The sequence below is a fragment of the Protopterus annectens genome, chromosome 6.part0, assembly GCF_019279795.1.
Source record: "Protopterus annectens isolate FY-2018-M chromosome 6.part0, PAN1.0, whole genome shotgun sequence".
Lineage (NCBI taxonomy): Eukaryota > Metazoa > Chordata > Ceratodontiformes > Protopteridae > Protopterus > Protopterus annectens.
The window spans coordinates 316,664,930-316,686,489 of NC_056737.1; the positions used below are offsets into that span (position 1 = coordinate 316,664,930).

Below are 21,560 nucleotides of genomic sequence, written 5' to 3' on the forward strand. Positions count from 1 at the left end.
TTCTGTGGATTGGGAAAGAAGGTAGGTAGGTGGATTGCCTGGTTTAAAGACACTCTGGATACCACCTTAGGCATAAATGTAGGATTAGTTCTCATGGACACTCTATCTTGATGGAAGATTAGGAAGGGTTGTACTGCCATTAAAGCTTGTAGTTCCGAAACCCTTCTTGCTGAGGTAATTGCCAGCAGGAAAGCAGTTTTCCAGGATAGGTGTTGAAGATCTGCTGTTGCTGCTGGTTCGAAAGGGGGAAGTGTCAATTTTTCTAGTACAAAGTTCAAGTCCCATGCTGGTAATGGTGGTTTCCTAGGAGGTTTTACATTCTTAATTCCTCTCAGAAACTGCCTGAGTAGAGGATGCGAAAAGACAGGTGGATCAAAGCTGTATTCTGCAGAAATAGCTGATGCATGTATTTTGATGGAGGAATAGGACAGGCCTGTATGGAAAAGCTCTGCCAAATACTCCAGGATGTTGGCAATGTTTACCTTTGACACATCTTTGCCCCTGTCGGTGGTCCAAAGGAGAAACCTTTTCCATTTTCCTGCATAGTTCCTTCTTGTTGAGGGTCTGCGGGCCTCAAGGATAATGTCTTTAACCCTTTGGGATAAATCTGGGTTAGTTGCTCTTATGTAATGTTCCAGGCAGTCAGTTGCATAGTTTTCAGGTTTGGATGCAGGATGTTGTAGTTGCTCTGAGTTAACAGCAAGGGAATCAGGGGTAGTGTCCACATTCTCCCCCGAGACATGCTCCTTAGTAATGGGTACCAATGTTGTCTTGGCCAATCTGGAGCTATCAGAATTATCCTTGGACGTTCCTCTTTGATTTTCAATAGCACCTTCTGCATCAAAGGAAGAGGTGGGAATGCATATGCTGTCAGGCCTTTCCAACTGAAGGATAGAGAGTCCACCTTCCAAGCAAGTGGGTGGTATGTCCTTGTGCAGAATTTCTTGAGCTGGTGATTGAGTGGGGATGCGAATAGGTCTATTTGTGGCAGTCCCCATTTCTTTGTGATGGCCTTGAAGATGTCGGTGTAGCATCCATTCGTGAGCATCCGAGGTAGTTCTGCTTAATATGTCTGCTAGGATGTTTTCTTTTCCCGGTACGAAAATTGCTGTAACTGAATGTTGTAACTCAGAGCCATATTCCATAGGTCCAGGGCCATTCGCATAGAGGGTATGAATGAGTGCCTCCCTGTTTGTTGATGTACCACATGACTGTGGTGTTGTCTGTCCTTATCATCAACTGGCCTTCTTGGAGGAATGGTCTGAAATTCTGGATTGCTAGTTGTACTGCCAGCATTTCTTTTTGATTTATGTGCAGGTGCAGCTGCTCTGGAGTCCATAAGCCTTGTATGCACTTGTCCAGCATGTGGGCCCCCCAACCGAGGTCTAAGGCGTCCGTTGTGATGGTTTGGCTTGGTTGAATGCTGTGGAAGGGCAAACCTGGGTTTGACTGGCATGCCTGAGCCCACCATAGGAACTCTTGTTTCAGGCATGGAATTAGTGGTATTTCGGTTTCTAAGCTGTGCCTGTGTTGAGACCATAAATTCTTTAGGTACCACAGTAGCTTTCTCATATGCAGTCTGGCATGGGGGACCAGGATTATGCAGGATGCCATGAAGCCCAAGGCCTGCAGTACTTTCCTTGCTGTTAGTTTGTTCTGCTTTGTTAATGCCAAAAAGTAGAGAGGAAGTTGTTCTTGTTTTTCTGCAGTTAGGAATGCCATCTGTTTTACTGTGTCCAATTCTGCACCTAAGAAGGTTATTGTTTGGGATGGTATCAGTCTTGACTTTTTCATAATGACTATGTATCCCAGGGCCTGTAGTAAGCAAATGACTCTTTGTAAGTCTTCTGTTAGCTTGTTTTTGTTGTCCGCTTGTATCAGGCAGTCGTCCAGGTATGGATAAATTTGGATTCCCTGAAGCCTGCAGTGAGCGATTACTGATGCCAGGCATTTCGTGAACACTCTGGGCGCAGTAGATAAGCCAAAGGGCAATGCTGAGAATTGATAATGCTCTGATCCTGCAAGAAATCTGAGGTATCTTCTGCAATGTGGTCGTATGGGGACGTGCAGGTATGCCTCCTTGAGATCTAGAGTTACCAGCCAGTACTCCTTGCCCAGCATGGGAAGAAGTTGCTGTAGGGTCAGCATTTTGAATTTTGGAACAATGATGAATGTGTTTAAAGCGGACAGGTCGAGAATATGCCTCCAATTCTTTTCTTTTCTTGGTACCAGGAAGAGTCTGGAGTAAAATCCTTGCCTTGTTCCATAGGTGGTACCCTTTCCACAGCTCTCATCCTTGCTAATTGAGCTATTTGTTTTAGAGCTTCTGTCTTTGATTTGGTGGTAGGTTTGGCATTCCTCTTTTTGGTAAAGTGTGGAAATGAAACCTGTAGCCTTGGTCTATAGTTTGCAAAATCCACTTGTCTCTTGTGATATAGTGCCAGTTTTTGAAAATAATGCTAACTTTCCGCCTAAGGGTGCTGCTATTTGTTCCCTGGTAGGCGGTGTCAAAGCCAAGTCACTGTGATTGTCCTGTTGCAGTGGTAGTGTTTGTGTCTGTGCCTCGTTGGTTGTTACCTTGCCACTGGCGTCCCTGTAGGCACCTCCTCTGGATTGATTTCTGCCTCTTGAACGCCTATTCCTGCCTCTCTGAGTTTTAGAGGAGTCTGGAAAGGACCAATTTTTGGAAGGCCAGTTCCTGCTAAATCTTGGAGGCTGAACCTGTAAGAAATCTTTTACTGTTTGTACAGATTTTGCCTTCTCTTCCATTTTCTTCAGTACCTGTTGGGCAGGAGAACCAAATAAACTGACCTTATCCATAGGAGCATCTAATAGCTTTGCTTTAACATGATCCGCAAGACCTGTTCTTTCAACCATGCATGCCTTCTTATAACTGTGCCAGTCATGGCTGATCTAAATGAAGCCTCCAGTGCATCATAGCCACATTTTAAGGAATGGTTACTAACCTGCTGAATGTTATTCACCATTTCTAGAACATATTTCTTATCTAAAGAATCATCCGAGGACAGTTTCTTAGTTAACTGATCAAGCATAAACTCTTGGTATTGGATTATATGAAACTGACAGTTCAATGCTCTAGCTGAGAGAGTAGCAGAGGTGTATACTTTTTTACCCCATCTCTAAGGACCTGGATTCCCTTTCAGAAGGGAGAGGGTTTTTAGCTGAGGTTGAAGCTACTGCCTTAGGCCCCTGGGAGATAGTCTCAGGATCTGCAAAAGGAAAGTGTAAAAAGGTCCTAAGCCTTTTCCTTGAATCTGAGAAATCTTGCCCCTGCCATTGGAATTGCTCTCTCATGGCATGTAAAGTTTCCCCAAAAGAAAATTCCTCTGGTGGAGAAGCAGAAGGGATCGATTCTTCAGCATCGGAATCTTCATAAGTAGAAAAAGGAGCCTCTGGATGGTCTGTATTGTCTGTATCATCAGAAGAGTCATCTGAGGACACTGGCTCAGGGGGCTCTGCTCTAGGTCTCTTTTCTGGAGGTTGAGAGGCCCTGTCTGGGTGAGATTGGGATCCCCTTATTAAAGAGATGAGATCCTCTGCCAGAGTAAGCATTTGGGAACTGGAACTGGGCCTGTGAGAGGGGGGCTTAACAGGCACAGACTTAGAAGTTTTGGCTGCTTTAGCCCTGGCAAAGGCCTTTATAGACATGGCTGCAGGAGGCCTAGCAGCACCACGTGCTGGGGTAGAAACATCCAAAGGGATGGTGTCCGATAAGTCTTGTGAAACCACAGTAGTAGGTAAAACTTCAGAGGCCGATTCAACTAGGGTAGAGGGGGCCTCGGTAGTAGTCATGGATTCGGCTGAAGATTGAACAGTTTGCTCGGTTTCGGCCGAAACAGAGACACTCGCGGTTTGCTTAACCGTGGTTTCGCGAAACCGCGGACCGAGTGTCGGTCCTTTCTTTGCTTTCTTAACAATTTGAGTAGTCTGAGGATCCGACGGCATTATGTACGCAAAATCTGAGCCGAAAAACTGTTCAGCAAACTCCGACCGACGTCTAAGCGTTCGTCGGTTGAAAGAAGCACAGGCTAAATAAGCTGCTACGTCGTGGTCTGGGCCTAAACAAGGTAAGCAGTAAGAGTGGAAATCTTTATGAGGTATTTGTTTCCCACAAGTTAAACAGTTATTCACTTTTTCTGACATCGGCTGAGGCAAGAATGAGTCCCCAACGGGGTACTTAGCTTTTTAGAAGTCTTCGAAGTAGTATTCAGTAGTAGTAATCTCTGGATCTGACCGACCGGCACTTGCGAACAGCTTCTGCTTCGGGCGCCACACGGCAAGAAAGACTGAGGAAAATGGCGTCGGCTGATGCCTTTATACCCGAAGAACTGCAGCTATGACGTCGGGTGAAGTGCGACACCAGCCGAGGCCAGACCCAGACTTTGGAATCCGGCCGACCGAAGGGCTGCCTGACGACAGGACAACCCATATGTAAGGACTGCAGATGCATCCTTGAAGGACATCGGCGTTTGATAGTTCGTTTATTAAACCTAGCACAAAACCGACAACCTGTGACATCGTGGTCTGGGCCTAGGCAAGCAATACAATAAGAATGGAAGTCCTTATGAGGTATTTGCTTCCCACAAGAAATGCAATAGTTAACTTTTTCTGACATCGGACTGAGGCAAGAAAAGGTTCCCCAATGGGGTACTTAGCTTTATTGAATACTTTGGACTGAAATTCGATTCGAAAATCTCAGGTGTCGGCCGACTGGCACTTGCAAACTGCTTCTGCTTTGGGCACCGTGCGGCAAGAAAGACTGAAGAAAATGGTGTCGGATGCCTCTTATATACCCCTGGCGCACTGACGTAAGGGAAGAAGCGACAGCAACCGACGCCAGACCAAGACGTTTGCACTCAGGCCGACTGCGGGGCTGACTGCAGCAGGGTAACACGATGAACATCTGCTCTCTCTAAGCTCCAATAGCAGCCCCTTCGGATCCGAGGTTCGGACCGGAGCCGGCACCAATGCATTCGGATCCAAAGGTCCAGTGTGCTCTGACCAAGAAGGAGCCGAAGACACACTAACACCACCAGATCCGAAGCTCAGCTCAAGGATCCGAGAACTCGGATATGAAAATGGACCCAATAAGCTCGAAGGTATGGTTGGAGCCGAAGAAGGGAGTACTATCGGCGCCAAGCCTCCCCCGGCTCCGATGCTGCCTGGATCCGATGGCTCCAAACCCCGGAAGTGGGTCGGAGAAGGAGCAATCGGGGTGAAAAAGGGGGCAGGATCACTCCCATCTGCAGTTGGGCCTGGGGAAACCTAAGCATCATCCGGTTATCTCTGCATCTGACAAGCTTCTTGTAGACCTTGACGAGGCCACCGAGGCAGGCCTGGAGTGACGCCTCGAAGATCTCGAAGGCGACCGGGTCTCCTCCTCCTCTGGCTCCGTGGAAAAACGGGGAGAATGGAGCCGGGAAGGAGAAGGCCCAGTGGCCCTAGGAGAGACTAGCTGCTTCGCTGGCAGAGCCGAAGAGGAAGCTTCGGCTCGACGCTTGTGGTGCCTGTCCTGTTTTTCTCTCCCTCCTAGATTCCCTCTCCTCCTGAGCCTCGGTGGGAGGGTGAGTCCCGGCCAGGGGAGCAGGGATGGCGGGTGTAACCGCTGCGGTAGCAGCCGGTGCCGCCAAGGGAGAAGAGGATGAAGCAGAGTCCGGGGGCAGAAGTTCCGCCATAATCAGCTTCGACCTCCTAGCCCACAAAGCCCTGGGGTTGAAGGCTGCACAAATAGTGCAGCCCGAAGAAAGGTGGTCAACCCCAAGGCAGATAACACACCGAGTGTGGCCATCTGCCTGGGATAGCTTATGGCCACACTCGGTGCATTTAGAGAAGAAAGTTTTAGGGGCCTCAGCCATAATTGTAAAAATGGCCTAACCCAAACACACCTTCACACACATGGGAAGAGGGAGACTAGTAAACTTGAGAAAAAATAAAGATTTAACACAAAAATGTGGCTAAAACAACTACAAAAGGGAACAACACTCACTCGTTAACAATTAAACTAAAACTAGGTAAAAAAACAGAGGAAATTCTCTTCAAAAACTCACGAAACCCTACGCCTGGAACTCGTTCTAGTTGCTTGAATAAGCCGCGGCAAACAAGATCTGAGGACTGAGGAGGATGGCAGGGGGTTATGGGTAAGAGGGAGGAGCTTGGAGCTTAGCTGAATAAAGCTGCCAGCTCGTATCCGATTCGGATCCGATACCCACAGGTTGATGAACAAATGAAGTTAACTACTTCAGATCTTTTGGATATTGTAAAGAAATTGGAAGCCATGCACTCTCAAGCCGAGACCAGACTAGCTGGTCAAGAGGAGAAGGTCAACACCTGCACCACACGCAACACAAAGCCCTCCAGGACACCCACCATCACAGCTCACAGCTCTCACATAAAAACACAAACCACACACCCACCTTCACGGAGGCTCTCAAAAAAAATCTACCCAAACAGCAGAGACCTCCAAGGCAGAAACGCACTTGACCACCACAACATAACACAAACCACAAGATGCATAGCTCACCTATACAGTGTGCCCCTCAACCTAAGCCCTTAAGGCAAAACAGCTTGCCCAATACACTAATCATAGGTGACTCGATAGTGAGGCACACTGATGTTCCACTCACTAGGTTGAATAAGGAGAAGGTGACAGTCAACTATCAGGTGCCAGAATCTAACACATAATGCACACACTCATGTCACTCCATAAGTACAGGTATGACTCTGTCACTGTCCATGTGGGTGTGAGTGACCTGAGATGCACCTCCCTGGACCACATGAAAAGAGACATGGAGGGGCTCTCAGATTATGTGGCCCAGGCAGGTATGACCCTAGCCCTGAGCAGCATCCTACCGTCGCCCAGAATGATACCGCAGTATAAGCAGAAAATGATGGATTTCAACAATTGGCTAAATTTCTAGTGTCATTCTAAGGGGATCCAGTATCTGTCTGCTTGGGATGACGTGACTGACAGACATCGATGCTTTGCCACAGATGGCCTGCATCTGTCACTCCTGGGTTTCCGGATACTGACTAAGGCTCTTGCCACCCCTATAGTGCTTTTTTAGGTGATTTTCCAAAGACCAAATTACCACTGTAACAGCTATAAATAAATGCAATCTGAGGGTCATGCTGCTCAACACTAGAAGTCTAAATCAAAAAGTTTGCACTTGCTTGAAGCACTCCTCAAAATGGAGAAAGTACAGTTGTGTACACTTACCATAAATGTAGATGTTGAGTGTATTCACTGTTGCAGTCAACACATTTGGGTTATCTGCTTGCAGTTGGCCTGATTATCAAAGTCTTGGGTCTTGCATCGGTTGCTGTCTCATCTTCCATGATGTCAGGTAGTCGGGGGGTATAAAGCATGCAGTCGATGCCATTACATCAGTTTTTCTTCCTCCAGATGTCAGAATAGGAAGCAATTATATACAAGGTTACACCTCCAACAAAAAAGCAAATACACCAAAAAGCTTTAAACATAGCAAACAAGAATAGAGGTACATTCAATAGAAGTCAGGGGGCTGGAGGGAGGGTAACCAGGACTGAAACAGTGAATACACTTGAACATCTACATTTATGTTAAGTGTACACAACTGTACTATGTTCTTTGTGTTTCACTGTTGCAGTCATCACATTTGGGTAGATTCCCAAAGCTAAGGATGGGATGAGGTAATTAGCATTAGGAACAGCTATAAGGCCCTGCAAGACTGCAGTGGCAAAGCCAGCTCTGGATTTAGAAAAAAACTGGCAAGTGATAATGCTTGGTGAAGGTATGTACAGAACTCCAGGTAGCAGCTTCTAGGATGTCCCTGATAGGGACAAACCCTGAGAAAGGCTGTAGAGGTAGATGCAGCCCTGGTTGAATGTGATCTTATCCCTTGTGGTGTAGGTTTTCCATGGTGCTTATAGCAGAAATGAATGCAATGGTCTATCCACTTAGAAATTTTTTGCTTTGAAATGGCCTTCCCCTCTGCCCCTGCAGCAAATACAACCAGCAACTGTTCAGATTTTCTGATAATCTTAGTCCTGTCCAAGTAAAATCTAAGTTGTCTTTGCACGTCCAAGGAGTGCAGTATTCATTCCCCTTTGTTCTGTGGATTAGAAAAGAAGGTTGGCAAATGAATGGACTGATTAAGGGCCACAATGAATACCACCTTGGGCATGAAGGAGGGATTGGTCCTGAGAGACACCCTGTCAGTATGAAAGATGATGAAAGGCTCCACTGCTATGAGGGCCTGTAATTCAGACACCCTTCTTGCTGAAGTGCTGGCTAGAAGGAAGGCTGTTTTTCAAGAACGGAATTTCAACTCTGCGTTTGCAGCTGGCTCAATGGGAGATACAGTGAGCTTTTCCAATACGAAGTTAAGGTCCCAGGCTGGAGTAGGGGCTCTCCTGGGTGGTCTTAAGTTTTGGCCCCTCTGAGGAATTGCTTCAGCAGTGGATGAGAGAAGAGGGGTGGTGGTTCTGTATTGTAATGAGCTGAAATGGCTGAGGGATGAATTATGATGGAGGAAAAGCAAAGGCCCTTGTGAAGCATCTCAGTTAAGTGTTGAAGAATATGGGGTAAATTGGGCACTGCTGTGCCCATCCCCAGAGTTTGGCTCCAGGAATAGAATCTTTTCCATTTTTCAGCATATGATTTTCTAGTACTAGGCCTCCTTGCCTTCAGAATAACACCCATCAATTGCTTACTGATGGATGGTAACGGAGAGATCAGGTAATTAGACAGGCTGCCAGGTTCAGGGTTTGAAGCTGTGGGTGCAGAATCTGGCCCTCCTGCTGGGGGTCTGAGTCAGGTGCTATGGTGCCAGCAGTGACACAGTGCGCAAGAGGGGGTACCAGTGTTGGCGTGGCCAGTCTGGTGCAATCAGTATTGTCCTTGGTTTGTCCTGTTTGATTTTTAGCAGTACCTTGGAGAGGAGAGGCCGAGGGGGAAAGGCATAAACTGATGGGTTTTTCCAGGTGAAGGACAGGGCATCCACTTTCCAAGCTTGTTTGTGGGGAGTCCTGGTGCAGAATTTGTCCAATTGGTAGTTCTGAGGGGTCCTGGTGCAGAATTTGTCCAATTGGTAGTTCTGGGGGGAGGCAAACAGGTCTATCTTTGGGCTTCCCCATTTGTTTCTCAACATGTTGAATATCTTTGGTTCCAATTTCCACTTGTGTGGGTCCATGAGATTTCTGCTTAGGTCATCTGCCAGTGTATTTAGGTTTCCTGGCAGGAATTAAGCCTGTAGAACCACTTGGTAGCTCAAGGCTGTGTGGAACACAGCCATGGCTAGTCTGCAGAGAGGGTATGAGTGGGTTCCCCCCGCTTGTTTATGTACCACATAATAGTGGTGTTGTCCGTCTTTATCAATAATTGTCCTGGAAGAATGTGGTCCTTGAAGGCTGTCAGAACATTCTGTACAGCTAACATTTCTTTTTGATTGATATGCAGGTGCATTTGATTTGGGTTCCATTTGCCCTGAATACACTGCCCTGCCAAGTGAGCCCCAATGCATAGTCTGATGCGTCTGTTAGGGTTTGGGCGGCAGGGGTAGAGTGAATGGCAGTCCCTTGTTTTGGTGGCAAGCGTCTGCCCACCAAAGGAACTCTATCTGTAAACAAGGTATGATAGGAATCATTGATTCTAGATCCTGAGAATGTTGACACCATAGGCTTTTTAGATACCATTGTAGTTAGTTTCCTGATATGCAGTCATGCATATGGAATTAGTAGAATGCAAGAGGCCATGAACCCCAGGGCTTGCAGTATTTTCCTTGCAGATAGCTGGGTCTTTGTGGCCAGTAGTTTGAAGTAGACTGTCAAATGACCTTGTTTCTCTGGCATGAGGTAGGCCATCTGGGAAGTTGTATTCAAGCTTGCTCCCAGGAATACAATTTGTCGGCAGGGTACAAGATGTGATTTCTTTTCGTTTATGGTGTACCCCAGAGACGTTAGCAATTTCTTTACAAATGCCAGATGATTTAATAGTATGTCCTGGCTTTCTGCCTGAATTAGACAATCATCCTGGTATGGGTATATGTGAATATTTCTTTGCCTGCAAAATACAATGACTGGAGCTAGGCACTTTGTGAATACCCTGGGAGCAGTAGATAAGCCAAAGGGCAGTGCAGAGAACTGAGAGTGCATGTAGCCTGTTCTGAAGCGTAGTATCTTCTGCAAGATTCCCTTATTGGGATGTGCAGGTAGGCTTCCTTTAAACCCAGTGTTACCAACCAGGCATATTTGCCTAGCATGGGAAGCAGCTGATGAAGAGTTAGCATCTTGAATTTTGGGATTACCAAAAATGTGTTTAGGATAAACAGGTCCAGGATAGGATGCCAGAAATTGTCTTTTCTGGGTACCAGGAAAAGTCCTGAGTAGAAACCTTGCCCCCATTCTTCTTCTGGGACAGGCTGAATAGGCCTGATACTTAAAAGAGAGAGAACTTGCTTTTGAGCCTCTGCCCACTGATTTGGGGGTAGGTCTGGCCAACCGTTTGGGGTTGGGTAAGGAGTGGAAGTGGAATCTGTATCATTGGGAAACTATATTTAAAACCCATTATTTAAAACCCATTTGTCCTGGGTAATGAGTTCCCAATTTTTTTTTGCATGCAGGGCAACCTTTCCCCCTAAAGGAACAGTCAGTTGAGCAGGGCTTGGAAGGTTTAAAGTTAAGTCACTGAGACAGTTTACCATAGGGGGGAGTCTTACTACTCCCTGCTTTGGAAGTGGGAGCCCCCCACTGCTTAGGCCTGTGAGTACCTTAAGCCTGGGTGCTCTGTTGGTTCTGGGTTTGGACTGAGAAGGCCTGGAAGAGGCAGGAAAGGACCATTTCTTAGAGGGCCAATGCCTACTAAATCTGGGAGGCTGTACTTGCAGGCAGTCTTTAATAGTTTGCATAGATTTAGATTTTTCCTCCATCTTTTTAAGTACTACTACTGCTTTGTTGCCAAACAGGCGGTCTTGGTTTAAGGGAGCATCCAGTAATTTAGCTTTAACATGATCTGGCAAAGATTGCTCCTTAAGCCAAGCATGCCTTCTAAGTATAGACCCAGTGACAGCAGCCCTGCAAGATGCCTCTAATGAATCAAAACCACATTGCAAAGTATGTTTTCCAACTTGTTCAGCAGAATGCATTAAATCCTGTAAATCTTTATTTTCAGTACAGTCACGAATCAACATCATTTTCTGTTTAAGCAATCCAATAATATGCTGCTTATACTATAATATATGAAACTGGCAGTTTAAGGCCCTAATGGCCAAGGTTGCAGAAGTGTATACCTTCTTACCCCATCTATTCAGCGCCCTGGAATCTCTTTCAGAGGGAGAAGGATTTTTGGCAGTAGTAGCCTTAATGTCCTTGGGTCCCTGTGAAATGGTCTCAGGATCTGCGGTAGGATTTTTAAAGAGGAACTTGTGAGAGTCCGGTACCCTGTAATACTCATCAGGTTTTCTGGGAGCAGGAGGTAAAGTATCAGGGGCCAGGCTAGATTCTGAGAAGGCATCATCTACAATGTCCAGTACAGGAGGGATAGCTAAAGGCCTGTTTTGAGGCAGGAGTAAGAATTGCCTAAGCCTCTTTTTGGAGTCAGAGTAATCCTGGCTTTCCCAGCGAAAATGTTCCCTAAGAGTATGCAAGGTTTCACCAAAAGAGAAATCCTCTGGAGGGGAAGCATAGGGAATGGAGTCCTCTGCATCAGAATCCTCATAGGTAGATAAGGGCAAATCCTGGTCATCAGAGAAAACAGAAATTTCAGAATCCTGATCAGAAGAATCAGAAGGAAAATCAGTCCTAGGTCTCTTAGAGGGGGAAGGATGGCTTCCCCTGATTAGAGTAATAAGGTCTTCAGCCATTCTTATCATTTGCTTTTTAGGCAGAGGGGCCTGACCACGCGGTCTGGGCATCGGTTTTCTAAGGATGGATCGAGTTTTAGGCCTTGAAGAAGAAGATGGCGTTGGTTTAATATGCAAGTCAATAGGCCTGAATACACCCTCAGAAGCCGATGCCTGCACAGCGGCTCTGGACCCATCCGTAGGTTCCACAGTCAAAGCATCATCTTGTGGCATACCGGACTCCGAATGGGTCTCAGTAGAGACCTGCGAATCTGAAGTAACGGGTATTAGGGGCTGCGAAAGTGCCTCACTGAGTACTGGGAAACTGGCGACTAGCTTAGGAGAAGCATCATCGGCAGCTTTAGACCTAAGCGGTCTGTCTCTGTCTTTATCTTTGCGTTTTTTCGGAATGTTGGTAGTCGGGTGGCTTACCAAAGCCATTTCTGGATAATTGAACAGAGTACCAAAATATTTAGATGCGTAAATGAATCGACGACGAATAGCACGAGGTTTGAATAAGGCACAAAACTGACAGCTAGGTACGTCATGGTCTGGGCCTAAGCAAGGAATGCAGTACGAATGAAAATCTTTATGAGGTATTTCCACAAGAAATACAATTGTTAACTTTTACTGACATCAGTTTAGAGCAAGAAAAAGGATCCCCAACGGAGTACTTAGCTTAGCTGAAGACTTCGGATCTGAAATTCGAAAACGAAAATTTCAGGAGTCTGCCGACCGGCACTTGCGAACTGCTTCTGCTTCAGGCACTGCACGGCAAGAAAAACTGATGTAATAGCGTCAGCTGCATGCTTTATACCCCTGACAACCTGACGTCATCCAAGATGAGACAGCAACCGACACAGGACCCAAGACTGATAATCAGGCCGAGTAAGGCCTACTGCAAGCAGATAACCCAAATGTGATGACTGCAACAGTGAAACACGAAGAACATCATCGACATTTGTGCTGTAACAGAGACCTGGTTTAAAGCAGCAGAAAGAACCCCTGCACTACCCAGCTATAACTCATTCCACACCTTTGGCCCCAGAACATGGATCAAAGCTCTAAAGGCGGTGGTGTCTCCATATTCATAAAGGATATGCACACCTCCAGACTAGTAGCCCGGTATAACGCATCTGAGATACGTCAGGTACAACTAACATTGGGTAAGACAGCGATTTGGGTGGTAGCCTGCTATAGGTCCCCAACTATGCCCCAAGATTCTCACTCCATGTTCCTAAGCACCCTGGAAACAATTAGGGTCCAACTCACACTAGGTGACTTCAACTACTACCCCTCCATCAACTGGGAAAACTACTCATGCACCAATACACTGGCCCAAAGCTTCCTGGAATTCATCAGTTGCAATGCCCTGGACCAGCTCATTCTTACCCCCACTAGAGGAAGCAAGATCCTTGACCTGGTTATTACTAACATGGGCAACTACTGCTCTACACCAATAGTCAATTCCTCCCTGGTTAGATCAGACCACAAACTAATCACTATGGAAATCAACATCTCACCCACACCACCCACAAAGGTAACCACCATGAAAAACTTCTCCAAAGCTGACTTTGGGCTCCTACAAACAGAGGTGGCTAACTTCACGGCACCCATGTCAATGGAAAATAGATGCATGACTGCCGAATCATACACCAATGCACTGTACGAACACATACATGAATGCATGGAACTAGCCATACTCAACAGAACCAAGACGCTCTCTTCCAAAAAAGGAAGCCAATCTGGTGGTCCTCTGCCATTAATAAACTCTACAACAGAATGAAGAAACTGTTGCAGAAAAAGGTGAAGTCCCAACAGTGAAAAAACTTCCTTATTAGCCTCAACAAAAAGTTGAGATCCCTCATCAAAGCCTCTAAAGCCAGCTATGAAGGCAGAATTGCGGCAGACACTAAAAACAACCACAAAGCTTTCTATAGTTATATCAGCAATCTCCCCGGTAACACCCAGGTTTGCTCTTAGTTGCTGCACAATGGTACATCATATACTGAGCCAACAAATATTGCCAACATACTGGCAGACAGATTCATTGTCAACTTTAACCCCTCTCTCCCCCCTAAAGGACCAATCACAATACTGGAGGAATGCCAAGCACCCAGCATTACTGCAGCACAGGTTAAAGCTGCATTATCAAAGGCCAAGAATACAGCTTCCATGGGACCAGACAATATCCCTGGATGTGTTCTACATGAACTAAAAAGTGAACTGGCACCACATCTGTATGCCCTGCTCAATCACAGCCTCACCTCAGGCTTTGTCCCTCCCGAATGGTGCAATGCTACAGTCACCCCTCTCCATAAAGGGGGAGCAACTACAGACCCTGACAATTATCACTCCATTAGCCTGATGAGTCTGATATGTAAGGCTATGGAGCACATCATCATGGACCTAATTAACAAGGATATAGGGAATCTCCAAACTCTACATCCCATGCAATCTGGTTTTGTGAAAGGTAGATCATGCGTGCTCAACCTGGTTGACTTCTTTGAGTCAGTCACCAGAGCAGTGGATAAGGGCAAGGCAGTTCATACAGCCTACCTCGATCTGGCCAAGGCCTTTGATACTATTCCCCACTCATTAAAACAAATAGTTAGAAGGTCACACTGAAAAAACAATCATAAAAAACTAAATGAAAACTCCAGCCAAGTTAGAACTTCCAATGAGTGACCTCCCAAACCTCCTGTAACAGAGGAACATGGGATATATGCAAATGACCCTTACGAACATCAGGAGTTTCAGCTATATGGCGATTCTGATTGCCCATGACTTTTACATTTGAAGTCGTTTTAATGGACAATATCAAGTCAATAAAGCCAAACCCCACTAACAATGGATATGCATATTTCGGCCTTGTTATGACCTCATCAGCATAGCATAGGCAGAGTGTTTGACTAAGCATAAGAAACACAAGGGTTGTTATACGCAGCTGATGTCCATTATTATTAGGGTGACTGCAAAATATCCCAAATAACAAATTAAAACAAATAGTTAGAAGGTCACACTGAAAAAACAATCATAAAAAACTAAATGAAAACTCCAGCCAAGCTAGAACTTCCAATGAGTGACCTCCCAAACCTCCTGTAACAAAGGAACATGGGACAACAAGGCCTGTGGCACATCTCATTATCAAGAGTTTTGCATCCAGGAAGAAAGAGATCATCATCTCTCTCTACTCTTCCCTCATTAGGCCAGTCATAGAGTATAATGTCCCATTTGGCATGTACCTCACTAGACACATGCGACAGCTGGAAGGCCACAAAAGTACCTCATGAAGGGATCCTAGGCCTTTAAACACATGTCATACATGAACAGACTCAAAATCTCCAGCTATTTTCTGTCTCATATCGTCTACTAAGAGGCAATCCCTGCTTGACTTACAAAGCCATGTCTGACCCAGCATTGTAAGAAATGCTACAGTTAAAGAAATCCCAATCCCTGCACACCACATGCTCCAGAGACATCAACCTCATTATCACAATCAACGGAACATACTGGAGGGCCAGGTTCATAACCCAGAGACTGCCCATGCTCTGGAATAGACTTCCTATATATGTCAAGCAGAGCACCTCACTGGCCCTCTTCAAGAGAAATCTTGATGAGTGGATGAGAAATAGAAAGTTCACCCCGGGGATCACTCCAGTGGCTCTACTTGACAGAGGCACTGGGAACTAATGTTGGGTGGCATGATGCCAGGGCACTTCTATGGGCTAGGCTTGTAAAGGCTCCAGGGCCATTAGCCTAGTACCCACCTATGAACAACTGGAGGTGGGATCTTTAGAAAAGGGAAAGAACAGATTTCATAGGAATAAGTGGAATTTGTGGGAGTGATACATGCAAAAATGTTTAAAAGGAGCAGTGAGGTCTATGGAAAGGTAGAATTTAAACAAATTAAGAAATATTGGAGTGAATGAAAATTATTAACAAGAAATCCTGCACGGCAATAACACTATGGCTTGCTTTTTTCTACTGATGTATGTATTACTATCTTACAGACTGAAATGTGATGATTTAATAAAGATGTTTAAAAAAGGCCAATGCTAAACATAGAATGCTAAAGGTGGGGAAAACCTATAACTGAGCCATAACTAGAAATAAAAATTACTTGCAAAAACTACCAAATCCTTCAACTAACTAGAAAAATATTTACCATAGGTAAAGTATCTGATTTCAGAGACCGTCTATAACCATTCTGTGAGAGATACCAGCATAACAGTCACCATATCCAAGTAGAATTACATCAAAAAACAATATCTGCAGAACTCTAGTCCATTCAAATACATTTAGCTTAATCATGTTACTTACTCCACACTGCCCACCAGGCACAAAACCTGTTATATGGGAATGGTCCAGTACTCTCTCTGATTAACAAACCTGCTCAAAGCCATGAGGTGTAACCCAAAGGCTGCAGCATTTATGTTCAAAGCAAGGGGCATTACACATATTATACAAAATAAAGTGATACATCAGGAAAAACATAAGGAAGAAAGGCAAACTACATTACTGCATTAGAAGAAAAGCAATAATGCTGCTGAATCCATGACAGAGAGATAAAGCCTTGACTAAGACCCAAGGCAACCCAGGTTTAAGTATCAGCCCTGGCCCGGGGGTGGGGGGGCAGCTGAGTTGGGATGGGAGTGAAGTGGCAAACACCTGCTTACTTAACCTGTGTGGTGGGAAATATAACAGATTTATGGGCACATTAGATGTTATTCCATGTGATGGAGATCAGAGTACAGAATCTTCTGTAAAGATCAGGCATGCAGTCTCTAGTAAGCAAATATTTACACTGTAGCCAGAATGAAGTGGAAGCACAAATACAAAGAGCTGATATTGTAACAACACACATCAACCTCTGAAATGTAATCAGAGAGAAGTAAAAAGAAAACATGGATTGCTTCCTAAATGATGGTCTACTCAAAGAGAACAAATGGGCCAGTCAAGTCATGGTAGGGTTGACTGTTGCCAGCCAGAAGAGTAGAAAGACACACGAAAAAGGAAGATAATGGTGAAGAGCTTTCAGTTGTGTGCCTTCTGTTTGCCACAGAACAGTACTTATCCAGCACTAGGGTGCATGTGTGTGTGTGTGTGTGTGTGTGTGTGTGTGTGTGTGTGTGTGTGTGTTTGTGTGTTCATGCACATTTTGTGTTCTGACAGATACAATCTGAACTGTGAAGACCAATTTGTACTTTCATGGTACAGAACTTTTACCCATCAGTAGTCATTATTTGCAGTAGATTCCCATGACATTTTCAAATACAGTACTTACAATGATTTAATCTAATAAAAAATATGAAAGATCTCATTTTACACAGAGGCTAAACATTCTGACTTCACCGTAAACAGCAGCTGTGAAGATGTGTGGCTGTGCTGTTCTAATCAGCAATAAAACTAATAGTATTTATGTACATTAACACTACCTCAGCACGGCCTTAGCTTCCTAGGCTCAAAATTAAAAACTAGCAAATTCTCTATGGAAATGATGGAGCAGTTGGGATGTACAAATGAGGCATGGAGTTGCACAACACTACAACACATATGCTAGTCTGATGTTACAGAATACTAAAGCAACCTAGGGCTTTACTTCTGGACATCACAGCAAAACAAATGTTAGAAATGAAATAAAAGGAAGAAATATGTACTCAGTGGATGCTTCAAAGAAAGGGTATATTTCAAAAATTGATTGCAACCTGAAAAAAGTCCTATGCAGCTCTGTGCAGAACATGCATGAACATAACAGGAAAATGGTACAGAAAAATGTCCATTTGACAGGTGTTTCCAAATACAAGATACAGAGCCTGCCCTGATCCATTTCTATATCTACACACCATAATATTAGGGCAGTCTCTTAGGCTTGATGAATCAGGATAACAGAATCAGTGAAATGACTTAGGTCACTACAGCTAATTCTCATGGAAAGAAAGTTTATGAAAATGTAAATGACTGCCAGAAGATGCTTCTGGGTGGAAGAATTGGTTAAAGTAAAGGGCAATACAGTGCTAAAGAATTCCATCTCAGAACTGATTTTGGAGGAGTTACAGTGGTGCAATACATGATTTTAAGACCACCCTTAATATACATACCTGATGTGCTTCAACAAAGTTTCCCCGCAGAATACATGATATCAATAGAGACTCTGGAGTGGACAGCATCATAGGAATGAGTACATTTCGTTGAGGAGTGCTGTATTCCTGGCCTCTCTTCCCAGACTGGGCACAAACACTTCCATCTACAAAAGAAACATGAATAGAGTAGCAGTACAATTACTATGGAAATACAACATTCATATACAAACACTGGTTATGTAAGATAGTGTTAATAACCCTCTAATGAATTCTGGATGTAGAGACCCTTTTATATTAACATTCGGCTTTAAATGCCATCATCAAACAACAAAGCACTGCCAGCTGTACCTCAATAGTACACATAACCTTGTAAGCAATGAAGTGCCTACAATTCCAAACACTGAGTAACTGCATACTAATGACTAGCTACATGTTCCAGCAACAATTTAACAGTAAATGCAGGGAGGGAGGTGCAAACTCCACCTACAAAAATTTATGTATGCTGTCTGCCAGCTGTAGCTCCTGGAATTAAATAAACACAATAGCAGATAGCTGTTAACTCCCAATATTAAAATTATGTACCTGTTGGTGCAAAGCAGCAGTCTCCACTATTTATGTTTCCTATGTGGCTGATATCAGCTCACTGCAATGCTTAACATTAAATGTACTTTGACGATTAGCTCCAATGTCAAGCTACGAGCAACACTGGTATTGCACAATTCTGAACAGATGGTAAACATTTTACCACCCATCTGTTACAAAAATAGTGGATGAGTGAATAAGTGTGAAAAGCTTCAGGAAACTGCTGCACTTAAATTTGTTTAGTTAATCCTGCCAAAATGGTATTGTTCTGTCTGCTTTTTTCCCCAGCTAATTTCACGGTATGTAGCAAAAACAGCAGAAAAGCAACAGCAGCAAATACAACGAAGAACAAAGACCAGGAACCCAATGAATAAAATGTATTCCTCTCTGACGTCTCACCATACACTGCCTTCTTGGAGTACACAGTTACTTCACATCACACACTTGGTTTATATACACGGCTAAATAAGCAATTAAACAATAAAGTCATCAGGTAATACCATCAAACACTTAAAAAATATTTAAAGTAATACATGCCAATTAAAATCAACATTCATACCCTTTGGAAACAAAGTATCAAACTTTAATATATACATTGCTTCTTTATAAAGTTTATTCTTGCTGACGCCCCCCCCCAAAAAAAACACACTCTACTTTTTCTAAAATTGTGGCTTGTAAACCATGAACAGAACTACCATGTGCTTCCAAAAAACTGTGTTCCTTTTCATTTAATATATCACGAACATGTTCTAATAGCCTTATTTTAAAAGCCCTTTTGAACTCACCCACATAAAACTTATTACAGGGACATCTGAGGGCATAAATAATGCCCTCAGTGTCACACTTATAATTCCCACAAACTTCCAATCTTCGACCATTTAAGAGTCCAAAATAAGGCACAATAAATATGCATGCCTTGCATTTGCCACATCCTACTGTCCCCTTTTGTTCTTAATGACTCATAGAAGACCTCATTGGGTCTACAGAACCGAGATTTCACCAAAAAGCTCTTAATATTCCTACCCACTCTATATAAAGCAACAAGTATATTAGGCATCCATGAACTTCCAGCCTTTAAATTTGATAACAGTTGCCACTGTGTTTGTACTATCTCATAAAACCTATTGCTAAATCCACTATATGTGGTTACAAAATACATTTCACAAACAGATTCAGTATTGTTATTTAATTTGGAAACTCCCTTCCATTTTCTATTGCTGTTTCCTATATACTCTTTATTAAATCCAGACGATGCCTTAGCAATTATATCTTCACCATAACCACGCTTTCTGAACATCTCAAAAGTATAACCTATCTCCCTTAAAAAATCTTGTTCATTGTTGCATAGTCTGTAAAGATGTATGCATTCAGGTAAGGCATCAATCGTATATCCCCCTGAAATTTCCTATGTACTTTCGTAGTTAGTATTCCATCTTCCTTAACTAACAAATCTGCATCCAAAAAGGATGCACTGCTTGAAAATACATACCCGGACAAACTGACAACATAGCCAGTATTCTCACCACTTGGTTCACTTGCAGTAATTATTTTGGGGGGGATTAGAATGCCCTTGGTTTGGAAACTGGCTCACTCTCTGCCTTTTTTTGTTTGGTGGTTCTTCAATTCTGCCATTCGGCCCATTCCGAAAGGTCTGACGAAATTCTGAAGGTTTTTGTGCCCTTGGCAGTTCTGGACATTCATCCCCTTCATGCTGTTCACCTTCCCCTGTTGATGTACTGTAAGTAGTACCAACAGAAGAATAGGAACGCCGTTCCTCACCTCATTCACTTCCTTGAAACCTCACATGACCTTCTTCCCTATTTGGATGCCATCAAATGTAAAATGAAATCTGTTTACTTGTAATTCATCCAGAAAATTCTGCACTTCCTGTTCCCCTCCACATAAAAAATTAAATCATCAATAAATCTAAAATAACACAACATATTGACAAAAAAATATTTTCCTATAAACATATTCAACTTCAAACAAGCACATAGTTAAATTAGCATATGAGGGGGCAAAAGCCACCCCCATCATAGTTGTTCCACATTGCTACTGATAAACATGGCTATCAAACTCAAAATAATTATTATTCAAACAAATATTTACTAAACCTACAATATATTCTGAGGTGGGTGACTCTCCCATGAAGAATCTGATTGCCTCAAGGCCATGGCAATGTTTAATGTTAGTATATAAACTTTTCACATCTAGAGTCACCCAATACATCTTATTAGTCCATTGTACTGTCCTTAACTTACTTAAAAAATCAAAAATATCTTTAACATAAGCAAGTAATAAAGCTACACTGGGTAGCAACAGGAAATGCAGCAATTGTCCTAGATTATAAGTAAAATAATTTCTACCTGAAACAATAGGGCACCCCGGAGGGGCCTGTATATTTTTGTGAATTTTAGGTAAACAGTAGAATGTGGCAATACTATGACTGTTCATAGTTAGCTTCTTCTGATCATTATCATCATTTAAGTAACCTAACCTGACACTTTTATTAAGTAAAGATTTGAATCTAACTAAGGCTCCCAAATAGTGACTTGTATCTACCCTTGAATAAACTAAATTGTCATCCAAATGTTCATGGCGCATCTTCAAATACTGGGATATATGCATCACAACTAGTTTGTTTCCCTTGTCAGTAGATTTAAAAAAACAGCTGTTCATTTTTAGTCATATTTAATAATGCTGACCACTCTTATCTAGTTAAATTAAACAATATTCTGTTTTTGATTTAAAAACATATTTAATTCAGTTTCAGTGAAAAAAATCTACTGTTTTATGGAAATAACTAATGTCAGCATCAAAAAACAGGAACATAACTGCTGTGTGTTTTAACACAACTAGTATCAAATAAGCTGTATGCATTGTATTAGTCATCAGAAGCACAAGGAAAATAATTCTCTTCCGTACTAGAATCACTGGCATTAATACATTCATTTTGTTTAGTACTATTTACAGTATTAAACATGCATTTCAATTGTAATTTCCTAACCAGTCCAAAATTTTTTTTTTCACTTCATATAGCTTGGGAACAAGCTACAGA

At 43.4% G+C, this 21,560-nt stretch overlaps 1 protein-coding gene across 2 annotated transcripts in view; it reads right to left on the reverse strand.

Moving 5' to 3' along the window:
- The window catches only part of ZFYVE26 (zinc finger FYVE-type containing 26), a 3,506,023-nt gene that overhangs the window by 2,133,795 nt on the left and 1,350,668 nt on the right, over positions 1–21,560 (reverse strand). For both annotated transcript variants that reach the window (XM_044074068.1, XM_044074069.1), the window contains one exon: positions 17,939–18,084. In XM_044074068.1, coding sequence (XP_043930003.1) covers positions 17,939–18,084 — 146 coding nt within the window. The remainder of the gene's footprint in view (positions 1–17,938; positions 18,085–21,560) is intronic.